The following is a 19121-nucleotide window of genomic DNA, read 5'->3' on the forward strand; positions in this document are numbered from 1 at the left end:
AATTATATACAGATGAAAGCCACACTTAAATACTACTTTTCTACATAGTTGCCATTTAAATTAAGGCACTTATCGTAGCGATGGACGAGCTTGGAAATTCCTTCGTCGTAAAATTCGGCCGCCTGCGCCTTCAACCACGTGGTTACCTCTTCTTGAAGCTGTGCGTCGTCAGCAAAACGCTGCAGAGCCAACCACTTCTTCTTTGCTGGGAATAAGTGGAAGTCGCTCGGTGCCAGGTCGGGACTGTACGGCGGATGAGGAAACAACTCCCACTTAAAAGATTCGAGGCTTCACGAGTGGCATTTGCCGTATGGTCCGGGCATTGTCGTGAATCAGCAAGATCTTTGAGCCCAACTTTCCCCTGCGCTTGTTTTGTACTGCTCTTCTGAGGTTGTACAGAGTTTGGCAATACCTTTGAGAGTTTATTGTAGTGCCTCTTTCCAGGAAATCCACAAAACTCACACCTTTTCTGTCCCAAAAGACAGTCATTACGTGGTGTGGTTGAAGACGCAGGCGGCCGAATTTTACGACGAAGGAATTTCCAAGCTCGTCCATCGCTACGATAAGTGCCTTAATTTAAATGGCAACTATGTAGAAAAGTAGTATTTAAGTGTGGCTTTCATCTGTATATAATAAAAAATTTTCCCAAAACTTTTTATTCTTAATTCCAAAACGTAATGTGCTTTGTGGGTAGCCCTCTTATATTACATACCACTATTATTGTCTTTCGAAGTAGGTTAAGTCCTTGTTGATTGGGCTTCACCCACAGTTCATTGGGTACCACTGTATGCGGAAGGCAGGCTGTATGGAGAACACATCGGTTGGTTACATGGCGCCATCTACACGAACTACGTATATAAAACTCAAGGGAAGTAAACCACTTCAAATTTGCATGAGAATTACATAAAATGAAACATAAGTAAAATTCCGTACACTGTAGTCCGCCTTATTTCATATTTGCCGGCAAGTAATAAAATTTCCATGTTCACGCCTTGTGAGTCCGTTATTGTTATTAAAACATCTAAATTATGTCAGATGGGTAAAACTTTTTAAATTTTTAAAAAATTTATGACACAAGAAGACACATGCTGTATACAACTATTATTTGAAATGGCTTAAATATTTTTATCTCATATTTACTAAATAATTCGTAGATGGCGCCAAATGTCAGTCAGATGCATGGCTGGCGCAATTTTATTATTCCGCTATACATATAGAGGATACTAACCTCATTATCCCTTAAAACCGATTTTCCCTGTAAATGCAAAACAACCAATATACTGAATTGCTGTTAATAATACTGATTATACATCTGAGGTAACGTATCATGGAAGAAGTTATGTTGGTTCAGAAGTGTAATCATCGTACTCGTACAGTATTATGCAAATATGAAATAAATCGGACTACAATGTAAAGATTTTTACTTATGTTTCATTTTATGTAATTCTCATGCAAATTTGAAGTGGTTTACTTCCCTTGAGTCTTATATACGTAGTTCATGTAGATGGAGCCATGTAGCCAACCGCTGCGTTCTCCATACAGCCTGCCTTCCACAAACAATAGTATTCAATGAACTGTGGGTGAAGCCCGATCAACAGGAACTTACATACTTTGAGCGAAAATGATAGTGGTATGTAATATACAAACCATACGATTTAAGCCATTACTTGTAACATTTTATGACATCATCTGACTATGTACTTCTTGTATTCTTAGCATTAAGAATGGCTAGCTTCTAGCCGACATCTACATCTGCATAATAAAATTTAAAAAGGACGACTGATTGATGCAATCTATAATTTACAAATATTAACTGGTGCCAACAATGTGAATATCGAATTTTGAAGGCTTGCTTATATGTAGGGAATTCAGAAAGGTAGTTAGCTGCAGTACGGATACGAGGTGTACCACTGAGTTCGATTGAAATGACGCAGCAGCTGTAAACTTAACTCCAGCGTTGAAGAACACGGGATAATACGATTCTTCTAGGAAGAACGTCTAAATTGCACACAGATTCAGAGTGAAACTCTGGTGGTATATAGATCAAATGCAATGTTGCGTCCAGTCGTAGTGATTTGGTGGCAACAATGTGACAAAGGCCACTGACACGTGGGCGACGCTGATTGGGAAGGAAGGCTTTAGACAGCGACCACAAACGGAAAAGCCCAGGTAACCTTTCGGCAGGCTGAAGAAAGATCTCATGATAAGAGTTACTTGGTCTCTTATGATCCCTTAATAACAATAACATTTTTACTTTTTTTAAATTTTGTCCTCAGTTACATTTTCGCTTATGAAGGCTGGCTGGCAGAAGTCTTTTTAGAAATAATTCAAAAGCCGAGATCGCTTAAATACTGTTTACTGGATAACCGGTTTCAACGCACTAAAGGTGCTACACTGAAGTGTGTTGAAACCGGTTATCCAGTAAACAGTATTTAAGCGATCTTGAGTTTTGAATTATTTCTACAACAGTGTGATCGCCCCACTACGCAAAAAAAAGTCTTTTTACGGATTGAAATTTAATTTTTACGGCTATAAAATAATGATATTGAATGGTCTGATGTTAGTTATGTGAGTTCTATCTGTTAGATGGAGATGGTTCGGTTTAGGTGCATTTGGGATTTCTTTGGAAAATATTTATTAACCTATACTTCTCGTTTTCTAGCTGCTGCTCCCAAAACCTTTTATGTATTCGTTATTTTCCTCCCTTTCTCCAATGACATTATCACGTAACTATTCTGCCTTTATATTTTCTTTTTACTTCCAATTTTCTTCTATTTTGCTGTTTTCTTATTTATTGTATTCCTGGGCGTAGCATAGATTTTAGATACTCAGAAACATCTTATGCTGAATCGTTTTACAAGGTCTGTTCAAAATATTCCGGAGGATTCGTAATTTCCCGCCAATGGTGTGTTGGAGTGAAATGCGGTTGGCATCCCTGCACACCCCTGTGTTTAATGTGTAACTGCCGGAAGTTTCATTGTTGTATGTCTGTTAGTTATTGTTCAGTGCTGTATCGAGTAGAACGTTGTGTCGCACAGTGTGCGAATTTCAAGATGGTGGAGTTAGAGGACCAACGCGTCTGCATTAAATTTTGCGTGAAACTCAAAAAGCTTTTCAGAGACGCACCAAATGATGCAGGAAGCCTACGCTGATGAGTGCTTGAGACGTACTCGGTGTTACGAATGGTACACACAGTTTAAAAATGGCCGGACGGAAGTTAAAGATGACCCTCGCTCAGGACGCCTTTTGATGTCTACCGATGTCGCTCGTCTCAGAAACGTCGGCGAAACTGAGCGTGACAATCGAAACTGATTGTCAGAGAGATTGGAGAAGAATGTAGCGTTTTAGTTGGACCATGTCATGATGTCCTGACGCTGCATCTTGGAGTGCATCGTGTCGCCTCCAAGTTCATCCCGCGGCTCATGAGTCAACACTAGAAAGACCTTCGCCTCGCAGTCTGTGAAGAGCCTTTGGATCTCGCAAATGAGAACGAGATGTTCCTTAAGAGAATCATAACTGGTAATGAGACGTGGGTCTGCAGCTATGATGTTGAGACCAAGGTTCAGTCTGTACAATGGGCCGGGAAAGATTCTCCAAGACCAAACAAAAATTCTTCAGGTTAGGTCAAATGTCAAAACGATGCTGATAGTTTTCTTTGACTTTGAAAGATTAGTTCATACTGAATTCGTGCCACAGGGGCAAAGTGTTGATCGACGGCACTGTCGGGACGTGTTGCGACGCCTGCAAGAAAATGTAGAAGGAAACGGCCTGAAATGTGGCGAGACAATTCACGGCTCTTGCGTCACGATAACGCACCCGCACTTTCATCCCTGTTGGTGCGTGACTATTGCACAGAAAACGGAATCACTGTGCTGCTTCATCCTCCGTACTATCCAGACATGGTCCTGGGGACTTTTTTTTATTTCCAGAGTTGAAAGCCCCGTTGAAGCGACAAAAATTTTGCAAAGAGAGACGAAATAAAAGAGAATTCGCTGATGGCACTTCGCGCGGTCCAGCAAAAGGCGAACCAAGACTGGCTCCCGGAAGTGGAAACTGTGCTAGGAGCAGTTAATCAGTTGTGCAGTAGAGTATTTCAGAGACCATGCACAATAAGTAACCGGTAAGCGTAAAAAAACTTTGTGGACAAAATCCCGGATTTTCTTGAACAAACCTCATGTATCTTCCTTATTCTTCCTTCCTCCAAGAACGTTACCATTGTGACCGTTCTGCCTTTTTGCTTTTCTCTTCGAATTTGCTTCCATTTTGCAATTTGCTTACCTAATTGCTCTCCTGAGCATAGCATAGATTTTAGACGTTCAGACTTTTCCACTATATTGCTGAAGAAGATTAATGTTGCAGTCAAAGTTTTTTGAGGAATGGTGTTTGGCTTGGAGCTGTGGATACAATCAGGGAAGAAAATGGACATGCATTCAAGCTTTGATTGCAATTTCAGTCTCTAGAAGCGCAAAAGCGATCGCGAGTCGCACCCACAATTCCGCTGCACATGGCAGGAACAGAAAGAACTATTTGGCCACACGACACCGACCCCAGCAAGTAGATCGAGTAACGGCCACCAGGTCGCGGCAGCGACTGAGCGCGGACGGCGGCAAAGAGACGCTAACTTGCTTCTCCCAACTTTGACTCGGTTTGGAGTGTGACTTCTAAGTGAACACTTGTCATTCACTTTTCCAGTTATGTTTTTATAACTTTTGCTGAATTTAAACGCAAGATAAGCCCCTAATTCTTAACTGTGCACCCTTATATGACAGGTAATCTTGAAGTGCATGTCATTCAGTATGCGTTAGTTACATAATACCTTCAAATCCGTCAGTTATTATGGTCCACAAAAGTTGTTAACCAGAAACGTTCGTACAGCTTAGAAAACTTTCAACTACAGAGTTGACAGGTCAGATGGGAAATGAAAAATTGTATTCAGTGCAGAACAAAAGAGATGGTAGCGTGCCTGACGGCAATGCAGAGTAGACTTTTTAGCCCAACGATGAAACATATTGTCAGATCATTAGCCTGCCAGCTACAGAATGAAATGACTAACAGATTTGACAAAGAAACTTATCTAGCTGGGCAGACTGGGTGATAGGATTTATTAGCACGCGTCCTATTGTCTGTTCGTAAGCAAAAAAAGAAAAAAAATCTGACAGATCGGCAATGGGATTCAGTAAAGTAACAGTAACACAAACTCCGCATTAAGCCTATGGGAACTCCGCGACTGCAAAGAATAATCGCTGATCGACCTAGAGATAGGGATGGGCTATGATCGCGCTCGAGAAACGCGGGACGCGAAGGCAATTTCTCGAGAATGTCTCGGGTACGCTCGAGTTGACGGTACTGCGCTCTCTGAGAAATTGCGCAAACCTTCAATACACGAAGCACTGAGCCGCAGCAGTCGTACCAGTCGTACGTACGTGCACGGAAAACTTTGAAATCCTATGATTGATATCAACTGTACTACCGTTATTAATGTGCACTGAAGTATTAGTATATGTCTCATAAGACAAAAATCATAGAATTGTTTAAACAAAGCACAGAATTCGCATGAAACAGAAGCGTTATTCTTACAAAATAAATTACCTTGTACATTCTGCATGTATGCATGCGTGCTTAAACGTAAAAGAGATGTGCTATAGCCTTTTATATACAGAAACTGCGTACATGCGTTTACTTACTGAAAAAGAAAGGAAGTAAAAGTTGTTCAGCAGAAGGCATTTTTACATCCCATTGCTGCACTGCCGTCGATTTTTGTTTAGAAATATGATTTTATTAACCAATTGGCCTTTTAGCCTGCTTCTTTGTTTGTTTATAAGTAGTCCTGTTTTCGAAAATATTCTTTCACTGGGAACAGAAGTTACAGGTATTGCAAGATATTTTTTTGCCACGACAGCTAGACCTGGGTAACTGTTTTCATTTTTTTCCAGTAGTGTAAAGGATTATCCGTGCGTTGTAGGTACGGTTCTTCCAAATATCGTTGTACCTCCAGGTCTATGCTATCACAACCGCTTTTCATTAGATTTTTATTGGAAACCTCTTCATCAAAAGAAGCCCATAAGGAACTACTGGGGTTTTGTATGAAATTGTACTCGTTGCTAGTGTCGTTAGCAGCCGAATGAGTAGATCGTACGGTCTCTACCACATTTGTGCACTCTGCAATTAGGCTTGCAACGGCATGTTTTGAATGAATGGGATTCGTAAATGGTAAAGTTTTGAATCTTGGGTCGAGAACTGTGGCAATGGCATGTACTTTGTTTCTATTAATCCTAGCCGGACTATTAGTGAGTTGTGCAGATGTTGCTGCAGCTCTTGCGCTGTCGTGGTAGCCCACTTCCCACTGCATACTGATCGGCTTAGCTGTCTGATTATTGGAATAGCTTTCGAAAGAGAGGTATAGTTTTCAGTTGAGATTTCACTTGTTACCACTTCAAATGGCTCCAGTACACACAAACATTCGCTCAGAATTCGCCACTCGTCAGCTGTGAGGTTCTGTACACCTGAATACAAAGATGATAAACAGGCTGCAATGCATTCCTTTTGCTCCACTAGACGTTGAAGCATATAAAACGTACGGGTTTCGGTTTTCTGAATCAATTTATGAACGGGTTTTTTCATTAGATCCTGGATCTCATGGAGTTTTTCATTAGCATTGCAACTTTTTTTAAAATAGCTACCAATTTTCCTGGCCTTTTCCCGCATTATGCAGAGCTCACTGTTGCTGTTCAAAGAACTTTTCACAACTAAAATGAGGGTGTGTGCTAAACAAGGCACATGTTGCATAACTATGTTGCCACTATGAGTAAGTTGTACGGCTGCCGTCATGTTACTGGCGTTGTCAGTTGTGATGCTTACAACTTTGTTTTCAATGTTCCATTTTGAAATCATGTTATCTAACGCCTCACTAATATTTAGCGCTGTATGCTTTTCCGGGAAACGGAAAGTCTCGAGAGCTAAAGCTTTCAGACACCAATTACTGTTAATGAAATGACCAGTTACAGCAATATATGCCTCACTATTGAGTGAGGTACATATACCGGTCGTTAAAGAAACACAAGTAGAGTCTTCCACGGCCAAGTTTACAGCCTCTTTCTGTTTATCGTAATCGTCCTCAATCACGAGGCGCAACTTTTTTCGATTTGGTATCGAGTATTGTGGATTAAACAGTGAAGTGTCCTCGACGATTGAAAGCTGTTGAAAATCGTCTGTTATCATGGCCACTAGTGCTTCATCTAGCTGTTGTTGCCGTTTACTTCCCTCTATGAAGAGAAACGTAAGATTTAGATCAGTGCTCATGCAAGGGGATACGTTATGCTCGACAACTAGTTCAATAAAATTACATATCGTATCGTGCAAAAGCTAGGATGGTATAGGTTTGATTTTGGGCTATGTTGTATGTTATCGGAGTACGATTAAAAAAGTCTATGATTTTTAAGCGTGGCGGACCGCTTCGGACACTATCCGAACTTTTGCACGGAATTCACCTTTTGTACCATACGTACCTGGATATTTTGTCTGCCTCGCACTATTGGAAGAATGAGCCTCTCTATCCACGGACGTCGCTGTTTTATTGCTCGATAAATTGTGCAGTTTAAGATGTCTAATAATGTCCATTGTATTTTTTGATACATTACGGTGATTTTTACGATAAATGTTGCAAGTAACGTTATCTCAATCCTCTGTAAAGTATTACCAGCACCATGAGGTTCGTTTTCGAGTGTCCATATTGATCTGAATAACAACTTTACTCGAATGAAACCTTAGACATACTAGTTACGAGCACAGCGAGAAGCGAACGTGTTTGTCTAGCGGCGGCATTCAATTCATAAAACAGCGGCGCGGCGTATATTGTCGCAGCCAACCGGCGCGCAGCGGCACACGCCGCCGAGCCGTTTCTCGTGAGCTTCTCGAGAATTGCTTGAGAACTAGAGGCTCGAGGAATTCTCGGTGCGCTCGAGTCGCCGCGCCTCGCCATACCATCACTGCCTAGACACCATGTCCGTGATCTTGACAGTCAGTTGCGCCGTAGGGTGGTGGACTCACGCAGGAAGCGGCTACACGGGTTGCGGGGGTTGTGTGGTATGGACTGAGTAGTCTTCAGAGGGTGCAGGTCGAGCACAGGAACAACTTAGATCTAGCAACCATCGGTATAACAGTTGTAAATTGTCGCAGCTGCGTTAGGAAAGTACCAGAGCTCCAAGCGCTAATAGAAAGCGCTGCCGCTCGAATTATTAAGGGCAATGAAAGCTGGATAAAGCCGGAGGTAAGTTTAGCCGAAATTTTTGCAAAGCACCTAACGGTATTCAGAAGGGATACTCCAAGTACAGTTGGTGATGGCGTGTTTGCTAGTTTATCTTGTAGCGAAATTGAAGTAGATATTTCCTGTGAGTTAGTATCATTAGAGGTCACCGGCACCGGAACAAAATAATACCAACTACCCAACTCATGATGCAATTGCTGAATGGTTCAAAGAAAACTTGAATCTAATTTCAAACACATACTCGACTCATACAATTATAGTTGGTGGTGACTTCAATTTACCCTCTACATCCGTTATATATGTTTAAATCCGGAGGTACGTATAAAACATCATCCGAAATTGTGCTAAACGTATTCTCAGAAAATTATTTCGAGCAATTAGTTTATGAACTCACTCGAATAGTGATCGGTTGTGAAAACACACTTGACCTCTTAGCAACAAATAATCATGAGCAAATAACGAGCATAAAAACGGGTACAGGGATTAGTGAACGCAGGCTTGTCGTAGCGAGACTGAACACCGTAACTCTCAAATCCCCCAAAAATAAACGAAAAATATATCTATTCAAAAAAGCAGATAAAGAATCGGTTGACGTGTTTTTGAGAGAGTCTCCTTCCTTCCAAGTTAACAATGTAAGAGTACTCCAGATGAGGCTTGAATTCAAAGAAATAGTATCGAAAGCATTGAGAGATATGTACCAAATAAATTAACAAACGACGGAGCTGATCCCTCATAGTACATAAAACAAGTCAGATCATTGTTGCAGAAACGACGAAAAAAGCGTGCCAAATTTAAACGAACTTAAAATCTCCAAGATTGGTGATCTTTCACAGGAGCTCGAAATTTAGAGAGATGCTTGTAAAAGTTTCCACAACGAAACATTGTCTCCAAACCTGCAGAAAATCCAAACAGATTCTGCTCGTATGTAAAGTATGCTAGCGGCAAGAGACAATCAATGTCTTCTCTGCGCGATAGCAATAGTAATTCTATCGATGACAGTGCCGCTAAAGGAGAGTTACTAAACACAACCTTCCGAAATTCCTTCACCAACGAAGACGAAGTAAATATTCCAGAATTCGATTCAAGAACAGTAGCCAAAATGAGTAACTTGGAAACAGATATCCTCGGAGTAGTGAATCAGCTTCATTCACTTAATAGAAGCAACTCTACCGGTCCAGTTTGATTACCAGTCAGGTTCTTTCAGAGTATTCTGATGCAGTTGTTGCATACTGAACAATCATATAGAACCCCTCGCGCGACGGAAGATACGCACCCAAAGACTGGAAGGTTGCACAGGTCACACCGATATTCAAGAAAGGCAATAGGAATAATCTACTAAATTACAGGGCCATATCATTAACGTCGATATGCATCAAGATTTTGGAACATATATTGTGTTCGAATATTGTGGATTACCTCGAAGAGAACGGTCTATTGACCCTATTCAATACGGGTTTAGAAAACATCGTTCTTGTGAACCATAACGAACTCTTTACTGACACGAAGTGCTGAGTGCTACCGACAAAGGAGTTAAAACTGCTTCCGTATCTCTGGATTTCCGGGAGGCTTTTGACACCGTACCCCACAAGTGGCTTGTAATGAAATTGCGTGCTTGTGGAATATCATTTCAGTTATGCAACTGGATTCGTGATTTTCTGGCAGAGGCCGCAGTTTGTAATAACTGACAGAAAGTCATCGAGTAAATCAGAAATGATTAGTGGTGTGCCCCAACGTATTGTTACAAGCCCTCCGTTGTTTCTACATCAACGATTTAGGAGATAATCTGAGCAACCGTCTTAGATTTTGTTGTCGTTTATGTCTAGTAAAGTCATGACAAGATTAAAACCAACTGCAAAACGATTTAGATAAGTTATCTTTATGGTGCGAAAATTAGCATTTGACCCTAGGGAATGAAAAGTGTGAGGTCACCCACATGAGTGCTAAAAGGAATTCGTTAAACTTCGGTTACACATTAAATCACTCAAATATAAAGGTCGTAAATTCAACTAAATACATAGGAATTACAGTTAGGAACAACTTAAATTGGAAAGAACACAGAAAATTTTGCTGGGAAAGCGAACCAAAGACTGTGTTTTATTGGCAGAACACTTAGAAGATGCAACAGATCTACTAAGGAGACTGAGTACACTGCCCTCGTCCGTCCTCTTTTGGAGTACTGCTGTGTAATGTGGAATCCTTATCAGATAAGATGAACAGAGTACATCGAGAAAGTTCAGAGAAGGGGAGTACGTTTTGTATTATCGAGTGTCACAGGCATGATACGGGATCAGGGGCGGAAATCATTAAAACAAAGTCGTTTTTCGTTGCGGCGGGATCTTCTCACGAAATTTCAATCACCTACTTTCTTCTCCGACTGCGAATATATTTTGTTCACATCGACCTACATAGGGAGAAACGATCATAATAATAAAATAAGTGAAATCTGATCTCGCACGGGAAGATGCAGGTGTTCATTTTCATCGCGCGCTTTTCGGGAGTGGAATAGCAGAGAATTATTCGATGAACGCTCTGCCAGTCAATGTGATTTGCAGAGTAGCCATGTAGATGAAGACGTAGATGTAGTTTTCTTAATAGCTTCTGTGTGTACAGTTGTATCTCGCATGTACGGCCTTAAGCAGTTAGAAAAGTGTGCGCAACCTTATCTGTGCAGTGCTACTATTCCTTCTGCGTTTCATTCGCTTAGTGTAGCTCTACAATCATTAAAAATAACTGTACATTTAAAAAGACATTAAATTTTTTTTCTTATTGTTAACTTTCTTATGATTCCATATTCCTTACTCTGAATCGTTCATTAAACAACTTTATATCTTGGTTTTAAGATATATACCTAATTATTACAAGGTTAATGCAACAATTTCATTAAAATTCGCCTTATTCCACCCTACACGGTGGGTGGGAAAAACGAGAGTAATGCAAGAGTTTCTTTGGAAAAACGTAAAAAGTTACGTAACATAAAGTTTTAAGTAATTTTCAAGTAAAGTGCCTTAGGGTATACTACAAGGTGATTTTTATATCTCTAAGAAGTGTTTTCTTGTGCTCCTTTATTTTACAGAAATTGTTAAACGTCAAATATCCCATTCTGGCCTGAGTTCCCCTATGTCTCGAACTTCCCCAACACATCCGCCAAATACACTGATGGGTCAATCAATATGACCACGTACAAAATAGCACGTCGGTGCACCTCTCAAACGCAGTACAACAGAGATTCTACATAGCGTCGAGCCGACAGATCCTTGTTATATTTCTGGAAGTGTGTGACATCTGATATTACGAACAAGTCACGCAGTTCCCATGTTTTGTAGTACTTGGGTATTTTGCTGTATTGTGCAGTTTTGTTGAGGTTAATGTAAACGTTGATCTAGGTGCAGAATGTGAAACGGAGGACGAGGGGACTCTGTGATTCACTTTTATTAGGAGACGATAATTAATAGGTTACATGTGATACGCGAGGAAATTGACGCTAATTGAGCAGCAAAAGCCGATGCTGAGCCAGGGAAGGGAGACTCCTTGAGGCCAACAACGTCTGTTTTCACTGGACGCCGGAATTTTCCAGGGGTCACTCGGGGACTATATTTAGTTCTGAACAGAACAGTGGTGCTGGAGAATTTTTCGTACCTGGATAGTGCTACCCCATTTGCTCAGTTATTCTTTATCTTGGAATAAGAACGGGATACAGTACTGCATGCAACCCAGTGTTCTAGGAGTGCTCACAACGAAAAAGATTCTTCTAATTCACAGACGTCATCTGAGTTGAAGAAACTCGTCTGAAGAATGAAGGGAGGGTATCCCAGTTCCATGGATGGGAAATACTCCAGAAAATTGGCCTCTTATTAAGTACCGCAGTGTACAAAATTTCGAAAGAATTATGCTTCTATGATGGAAAATAGGAGCAAATTCCTGCGGAACGTAGTTTAGATGTAGGTAAGGTAAGCCTCCAGGGACATATTTTGTGAAAGAATGATTTGAACTGTAAAGATGGCGAAAATTGCACGTAACTAGAACGAGGCTCTGACCCGTTGGCGGAAAATTTTATTTTTTCGAAGCTATGTTACTAGACTGTGTTAACTAGTGATGTTTTTAATAAATTGTATCTATAAAGTAAACAAGTGAAGATACGTTTTATATCATCAGTGCTTGTCTCACATCCCTGTTCCTTAAGATACTCAGAAGAGCGATCTCTGCCGTATTTGTAATTAAACTCTGATCTGCTGTTGGAATTGTGGAAACTTGTGCAGAATTCTTGACAAGTGCGAGGAACGAACCTGTGTCGTGGTTGCACGCGATAATGCAATTGGCAACATACACTATGTGATCAAAAGTATCCGGACACCCACATAAACATACGGTTTTCATATTAGGTACATTGTGCTGCCACCTACTGCCAGGTACTCAATATGAGCGACCTCAGTGACCATTAGACATCGTGTGAGAGCAGAAAGGGACGCTCAGTGGAACTCACGGACTTCGAACGTGGTTAGGTGATTAAGGTAACACTTGTGTCATATGTCTGTACGCGGGATTTCCACACTGCTAAAGATCCCTAGGTCCGCTGCTTCCGGTGTGAAAGTGAAGTGGAAACGTGAAGGGACACGTGCAGCACAAAAGCGTACAGGCCGACCTCGTCTGTTGACTGACAGAGAATGGTTGGCTCTGAGCACTATGGGACTTAACATCTGTGGTCATCAGTCCCCTAGAACGTAGAACTACTTAAACCTAACTAACCTAAGGATATCACACACATCCATGCCCGAGGCAGGATTCTAACCCGCGACCGTAGCAGTCGCGCGGTTCCGGACTGCGCGCCTAGAACCGCTAGACCACCGCGGCCGACCGACTGACAGAGACTGCTGACAGTTGAAGAAGGTCGTTATGTGTAATACGCAGACATCTATCCAGACTATCACACAGGAATTCCAAACTGCATCAGGATCCAATGCAAGTATTATGACAGTTAGGCGGGAGGTGAGAAAACTTGGATTTTACGGTCGAGCGGCTCCTCATAAGCCACACATCACGCCGGTAAATTCCAAACGACGTCTTGCTTGTTGTAAGGAGCGCAAACATTGGACTATTGAACAGTGGGAAAACTTTGTGTGGAGTGAAGAATCACGGTACACAATGTGACGATCCGATGGCAGGGTGTGGTATGATGAATGCCCGGTGGACGTCATCTGCCAGCGTGTGTAGTGCCAACAGTAAAATTCGGAGGCGGTGATGTTATGGTGTGGTTGTGTTTTTCATGGAAAGGGCTGCCACCCCTTGTTGTTTTGCGTGGCACTATCACTGCACAGACTTACAATGACGTTTTAAGCACCATCTTGCTTCTGATTGTTGATGAGCCATTCGGGGATGGCGATTGAATCATTCAACACGTTAGAACACCTGTTCACAATGCACGGCCTGTGACGCAGTGATTACACGACAATAACATCCCTGTAACGGACTGGCCTGCACAGAGTCCTGACCTGAATCCTATAGAACACCTTTGGGATGTTTCCAGAATGAGATTTTTACTCTGCAGCGGAGTGTGCGCTGATATGAAACTTTCTGGCAGATTAAAACTGTGTGCCGAACCGAGACTCGAGCTCGGGACCTTTGCCTTTCGCGGGCAAGTGCTCTACCAACTGAGTTACCCAAGCACCACTCACGCTCCGTCCTCATAGCTTTACTTCTGAAAGTACCTCGTTTCCTACCTTCCAAACATTACAGAAGCTCTCCTGCGAACCTGCAGAACTAGCACTCCTGAAAGAAAGGATATTGCGGAGACATGGCAAGTGCTCTACCAGCTGAGCTACCCAAGCACCACTCACGCTCCGTCCTCATAGCTTTACTTCTGCCAGTACCTCGTCTCCTACCTTCCAAACTTTACAGAAGCGCTCCTGCGAACCTGCAGAACTAGCACTCCTGAAAGAAAGGATATTGCACAGACATGGCTTTGCCACAGCCTGGGGGATATTTCCAGAATGAGATTTTCACTCTACAGCGGAGTGTGCGCTGATATGAAACTTCCTGGCAGATTAAAACTGTGTGCCTGACCGAGACTCGAACTCGGGACCTTTGCCTTTCGCGGGCAAGTGCTCTACACCTTTGGGAGGTTTTTGAACGCCGACTTCTTTCCAGGCTTCACCTACCGACATTGATACCTCTCCCCAGCGCAGCACTCCGTGAAGAATGATTGAATGTATACCTGCGAGAGTGGATGCTGTCATCAAGGCTAAGGGTGTGCTAACGCCATATTGAACTCCAGCATTACCAATGAGGGCGCCAAGAACTTGTAGTCATTTTCAGCCCGATGCCCGGATCCCTTTAATCACATAGTGTATGATGTACCGAATGACAGTCATATAGCATCATTGGAGAGGTCGATGATGAATAACCGGCAGGAACGCTTAGTTCTTTGTTACAGCATCATAACAGGTGGTGTCCAACAGAATATTGTATTAAGACTGAGAAGAGCCATACCTGAAGAAAACAATATGAGCAACATGCCTTTACACAGTTTCAAGTTGGAACTGCTAGTTCATAGATCATATACTATTCAATTTACATTATGTAATTCTGATCGCCGATGACAAAAGTTACTAAATATCGCTTTCCCTTCTTTTAGGGTGGTATAATACCAGCCGTACAGACATTAATCTGTAGATGGGCACCCGATCACGAAAGAAGCAAGTTTGCCATTATTTACATCGGTAAGTTCAGAATTTTTATATTCCTTCTTGTACTTTTCTGGCACTGAAATTTTCTTTATACATGGGGGAGACGGGGCAAATTGGCGATGTTAACTGTTTTCATTTTTAATAAATTTATTTATGGATATAGTTTGGCTTTCTTTAAATGTATTAAGAAACTGATTTCTTATTGTGTTGCATCCGGTTGTATAAATATTTGCCTTAATACCATGACAATTATTTTGCCAATTTTCAGAGCTAATGAAAGGGCAAAAATTACTTTGACCAGGGGGCGCGCTGACAATAGTGATAAACTTTGAACATGTTTTTATACTTTGTGATGTATGAGATAGAAAATTAATGAATTAAACGTTGTTACATGTGAGTGAGGTACTTTGCGTTCTCTGACTTTTCCGTTTGTTCACAAATGACCTTTCTTTATGGAACCATTTAAAATGGGAAAACTTCGGAAACGTCGTGTCTTAATGGGAGCAGCAATTGCTGATCCGGTTCCTGATTATTATCTGCTTTGTGTTCAGTAGGAGAGTAGTTAGGAGTTTCTGTGTGTTAGCCTGTAGGTTCTGTGGCCTGAGCTGGAGCACTTCAGTTTCGGTTTGGTCTGTAAAAAAAGCCACGATCGGTGATTTTCGCCGCAGCAAAATAATGCTCATTAAACACAAGAGGATCATAAGGTTCTATCTCTCATTTCTTTGAATCCATTAATTGCATTACCGATTGTAGCTGCTCTGAAATAAGTAGTGCTCAGTAGGTGGCTAAGTCGTCAAACTGCCCGAGTCGACTAGCCCCAGTCGACTGTCTTAAAAAGTGTGTGATCTTTGGTATAGGATTAACAAGGATAAGACATAAATAAATATGGAATATGTAACGCTTATTGTCTGTTTCGCCTCCTTTAATAAATAATAACTAAATATCTTACCAGATCCACAAGAGCTTATGCTGAATGTCTTAAGAATCATAATACGTCAAGGAATGAGCACGGCAGTTATCTTACGCACAGTGAACTGGCGATAGCGCTTTCATTGTGCGAGTTCTTAGTGCCTCGCCCTTGTGAAGTGTTAGTACGACCCGTGTGGTGGTGCTATCTGGAAGTATGGACTAGGTGAATAGTGATCTTACCCCTATGGTCAACTTGCCCCAGTCTCCCCTACATGTTCTTTTAAAATGAACTGTCGAATAAAAGTCCTATGACTCTGTGAAATGTTAAACTTCATACACTGATATCACCACTGTATCGCTGGTTTTTATCTCGTAACAATAATGCAGATAGCACAGGCTTCATAGCGATAATTTTGTTTGCTTGAAAAAATAAAATTTCTCAGAGCACTAAATATATTATTACACTCACCTTGCCGTGGGACTGCTACGGTCGCAGGTTCGAATCCTGCCTCGGGCATGGATGTGTGTGATGTCCTTAGGTTAGTTAGGTTTAAGTAGTTTTAAGTTCTAGGCGACTGATGACCTAAGATGTTAAGTCCCATAGTGCTCAGAGCCATTTGATTTGAACTTAAACTGGTGCTCGCAACGGCCTGATTGATTAAACTTCAATGCTAATTAACTTGAAAACAACGCAACGCATAAAATTTTTTTTCTGAACAATTATTTCTCAACACAGCCTTCTCTGCAAAACTATTTCTCAACACAGCCTTCTCTGCAAAACCCTTACAACCTTTTCACACTATTTCTGACCACCCTTTATATCGTGCGTCTCTACAATCCGCATAGATGTGCAGGGTGATATAGAAATATATTGACAAACTTCGACGGACTGTAGTCAGTGTCTTAAGGAATGAATTGAAGGTAGGAACCCATGTCCAGAAACGCCATCGATCGACACTACATAGCGGCGAAGTCACTGTGATATGAAAAGAAAAGTTTGAAGAAACAAAAACGGTCAAATTTTTGTGAAACGGTTTGCCTAAATGTAAGAAATGCAGTAGATTTGAATGATGTTCGAAATCATGTACAGGAGCTAAGATGCTCACGCGTTAGTAACGCGAGGAGACCACTGAGTGAAACTGCATCAGCCAAATGTGCCCTAGTAATCTTTAAAGTTCTAATATTTAAAGTCAAGCACTGAACTTTAAATTCTCAATCGTAAGCAAAAATGATGTAGATGATTACAAGCATCATCCAAAGGCTCGTCGAATGTTTCTCTATGTCTTTTATGTCTTACTTTTAGACAAATCATTTAAAAAAATATCTGACCTCAGTTCCGTTCAGAAAGCATGAATCATGTACCAGTCGGGGGTTATTATTACTTAAGAGTATGGAGATCAAGAGAAAGAAGACAAGTTTCATTTTATGCTGCAATGTGACACTTTTTGACACTTGACCACTAGCAGCAGCTGTCCGTGAAATATTTCAAAAATACTTCAAATCACAAAGTTTTTCTTAATCACTCTGATTACCTTCTACTTCTTCTTCGTCTGCTTTTCCCTGTGCCTTTGTTCCGCATCGGTGCATGGTCGGCACTGTTGTCAAACGGATTCGGGGCATAGTTAGTTTAAGGGGTGGCCAAATGTGTGCCCCCCCCCCCCCCCCCGTACCTCTCACCATGACGGAATATGTGTATCCCAGTTGTCTACGTGCAATATTATTCTTGTAAAAGTGGGTGAAAGTTTCTAAATGTTTGCGAAACCTGTAATTGATGCGGGACCTGGTTACCAGCCCGGTATTCACCTAGTGGAATGTGAGAAACAGCCTAAAAGCTTCATCCAGGCTGGCCGACACACACACCCTCTTCGTTAACCCGCCAGGCGGATTCGATCCCGAGTCGGGATCCCGTCCGGGAATCAGCACTTCAAAACGCACGACTATCCGAGCGGGTCCATGATTACTTCCAAGCAATTAAATATTTTTTGTTTTTTGCCAAACTTGACCTCACACTGGCCAACTTGAAAGCCCATTTGTCCATTTCCCACTTTTCGTCCGCCCATGAAAATTCGTGCAAAAATCCATCGTGTAATTTCTAGGGACTCTAGTTTTTGTTCTGCTCAAACATTTGACCAGAAAGCCTTCCGTTAGGCCAACCCTTTGGCAACAAACGTGAGTGTTGACGCTTACGGACTCGTCGCAGCGGAGATGACAGTACTGAGGGCGTTTGGTGCCATCTGAGGCGTCCACGGTCCACGCCTGTCACAACAATACTATATCGTGCGCTAAGCGCAGTGACGGCAGTAGCTGCTGAAGGGGTAGCTCAGGGTGGGGCGTTTGACTGCTTTTACTTCGACGCTCTGTATCTTCGTTGGATGTTACCAGAAATGGGTCTCTACCCTCAGATTGTTCCTCAAGACACCTTGTACATCCCCTCTAACATTGTTACACTATCTATATGTATACTAGCAGACCAAAGTATGGCAGAAAAGTGGCTGTTAGCTCAGTACTGCGACGTAACTTGGCCCAGTGACACTGAGCCATCATTTGTTGGATGAGCTACGATGGAGCGCCTTGTAAGATTGGGATCAGATGGAACTTGGACATAGGTGACTGGATGATTTGCCGTCGTGTTGTTCACTGACTGCTGTGGCAATATTAGTGTGGTATCGTTCGAGGAACGAGGTCCCTAATTTTTCTATTATGCACAAAAGCGGTTGGACTTGTTTACTTTCTTTAAGCAAGCGCCGTCTGCTGCGTGAATAAACTAAATTACATCAATATTCACTGTCATAGGTAAGCACAGTCTACTTTTATAACTTAGTTTATTTAACTTATAATTCATCATTACTTTACGGAGTTTGCAGCGGTAAAACATTTGTCTACAAAACTTACGTTAGTGTCACATTTTACGAGACGAAAGCGAATTTGCTGTAACAGTTTGTTGGACAGGCATTTGATGCCAGTATCCTAACAGGAGGAGGTACTCACATACGATTTTCGAACTACCTGTACCCAACGTGAGCACATCCGTCTCACCGATTTGCGCTGACACCAGGGATGCATAACTTCTCTGCAACTGATCTCATCATTTGGGACGAGATTTCAGTGATTCCAAAGACGCCCTTAGCGTTTTCGATTAACGTTTAAGGAATATCATGAATAATAATCTCCGTTATGGAGGTAAAATAATTATGTTTGTAACCTCCCCGCACAAAATAATAAAAGTCAATAATAGTGAAATTGTAACCTCCACGCAAGAATATGAAACT

At 41.7% G+C, this 19121-nt stretch overlaps 1 protein-coding gene across 1 annotated transcript in view; it reads left to right on the forward strand.

The window, feature by feature from the left end:
• LOC124607011 (sialin-like) overlaps positions 1 to 19121 on the forward strand; it is a 140638-nt gene that overhangs the window by 48903 nt on the left and 72614 nt on the right. The window contains exon 4 of the mRNA XM_047139165.1: positions 14892 to 14976. Coding sequence (XP_046995121.1) covers positions 14892 to 14976 — 85 coding nt within the window. The remainder of the gene's footprint in view (positions 1 to 14891; positions 14977 to 19121) is intronic.

This window comes from Schistocerca americana, chromosome 3 (genome assembly GCF_021461395.2).
Source record: "Schistocerca americana isolate TAMUIC-IGC-003095 chromosome 3, iqSchAmer2.1, whole genome shotgun sequence".
NCBI classification, from domain to species: Eukaryota; Metazoa; Arthropoda; class Insecta; order Orthoptera; family Acrididae; genus Schistocerca; species Schistocerca americana.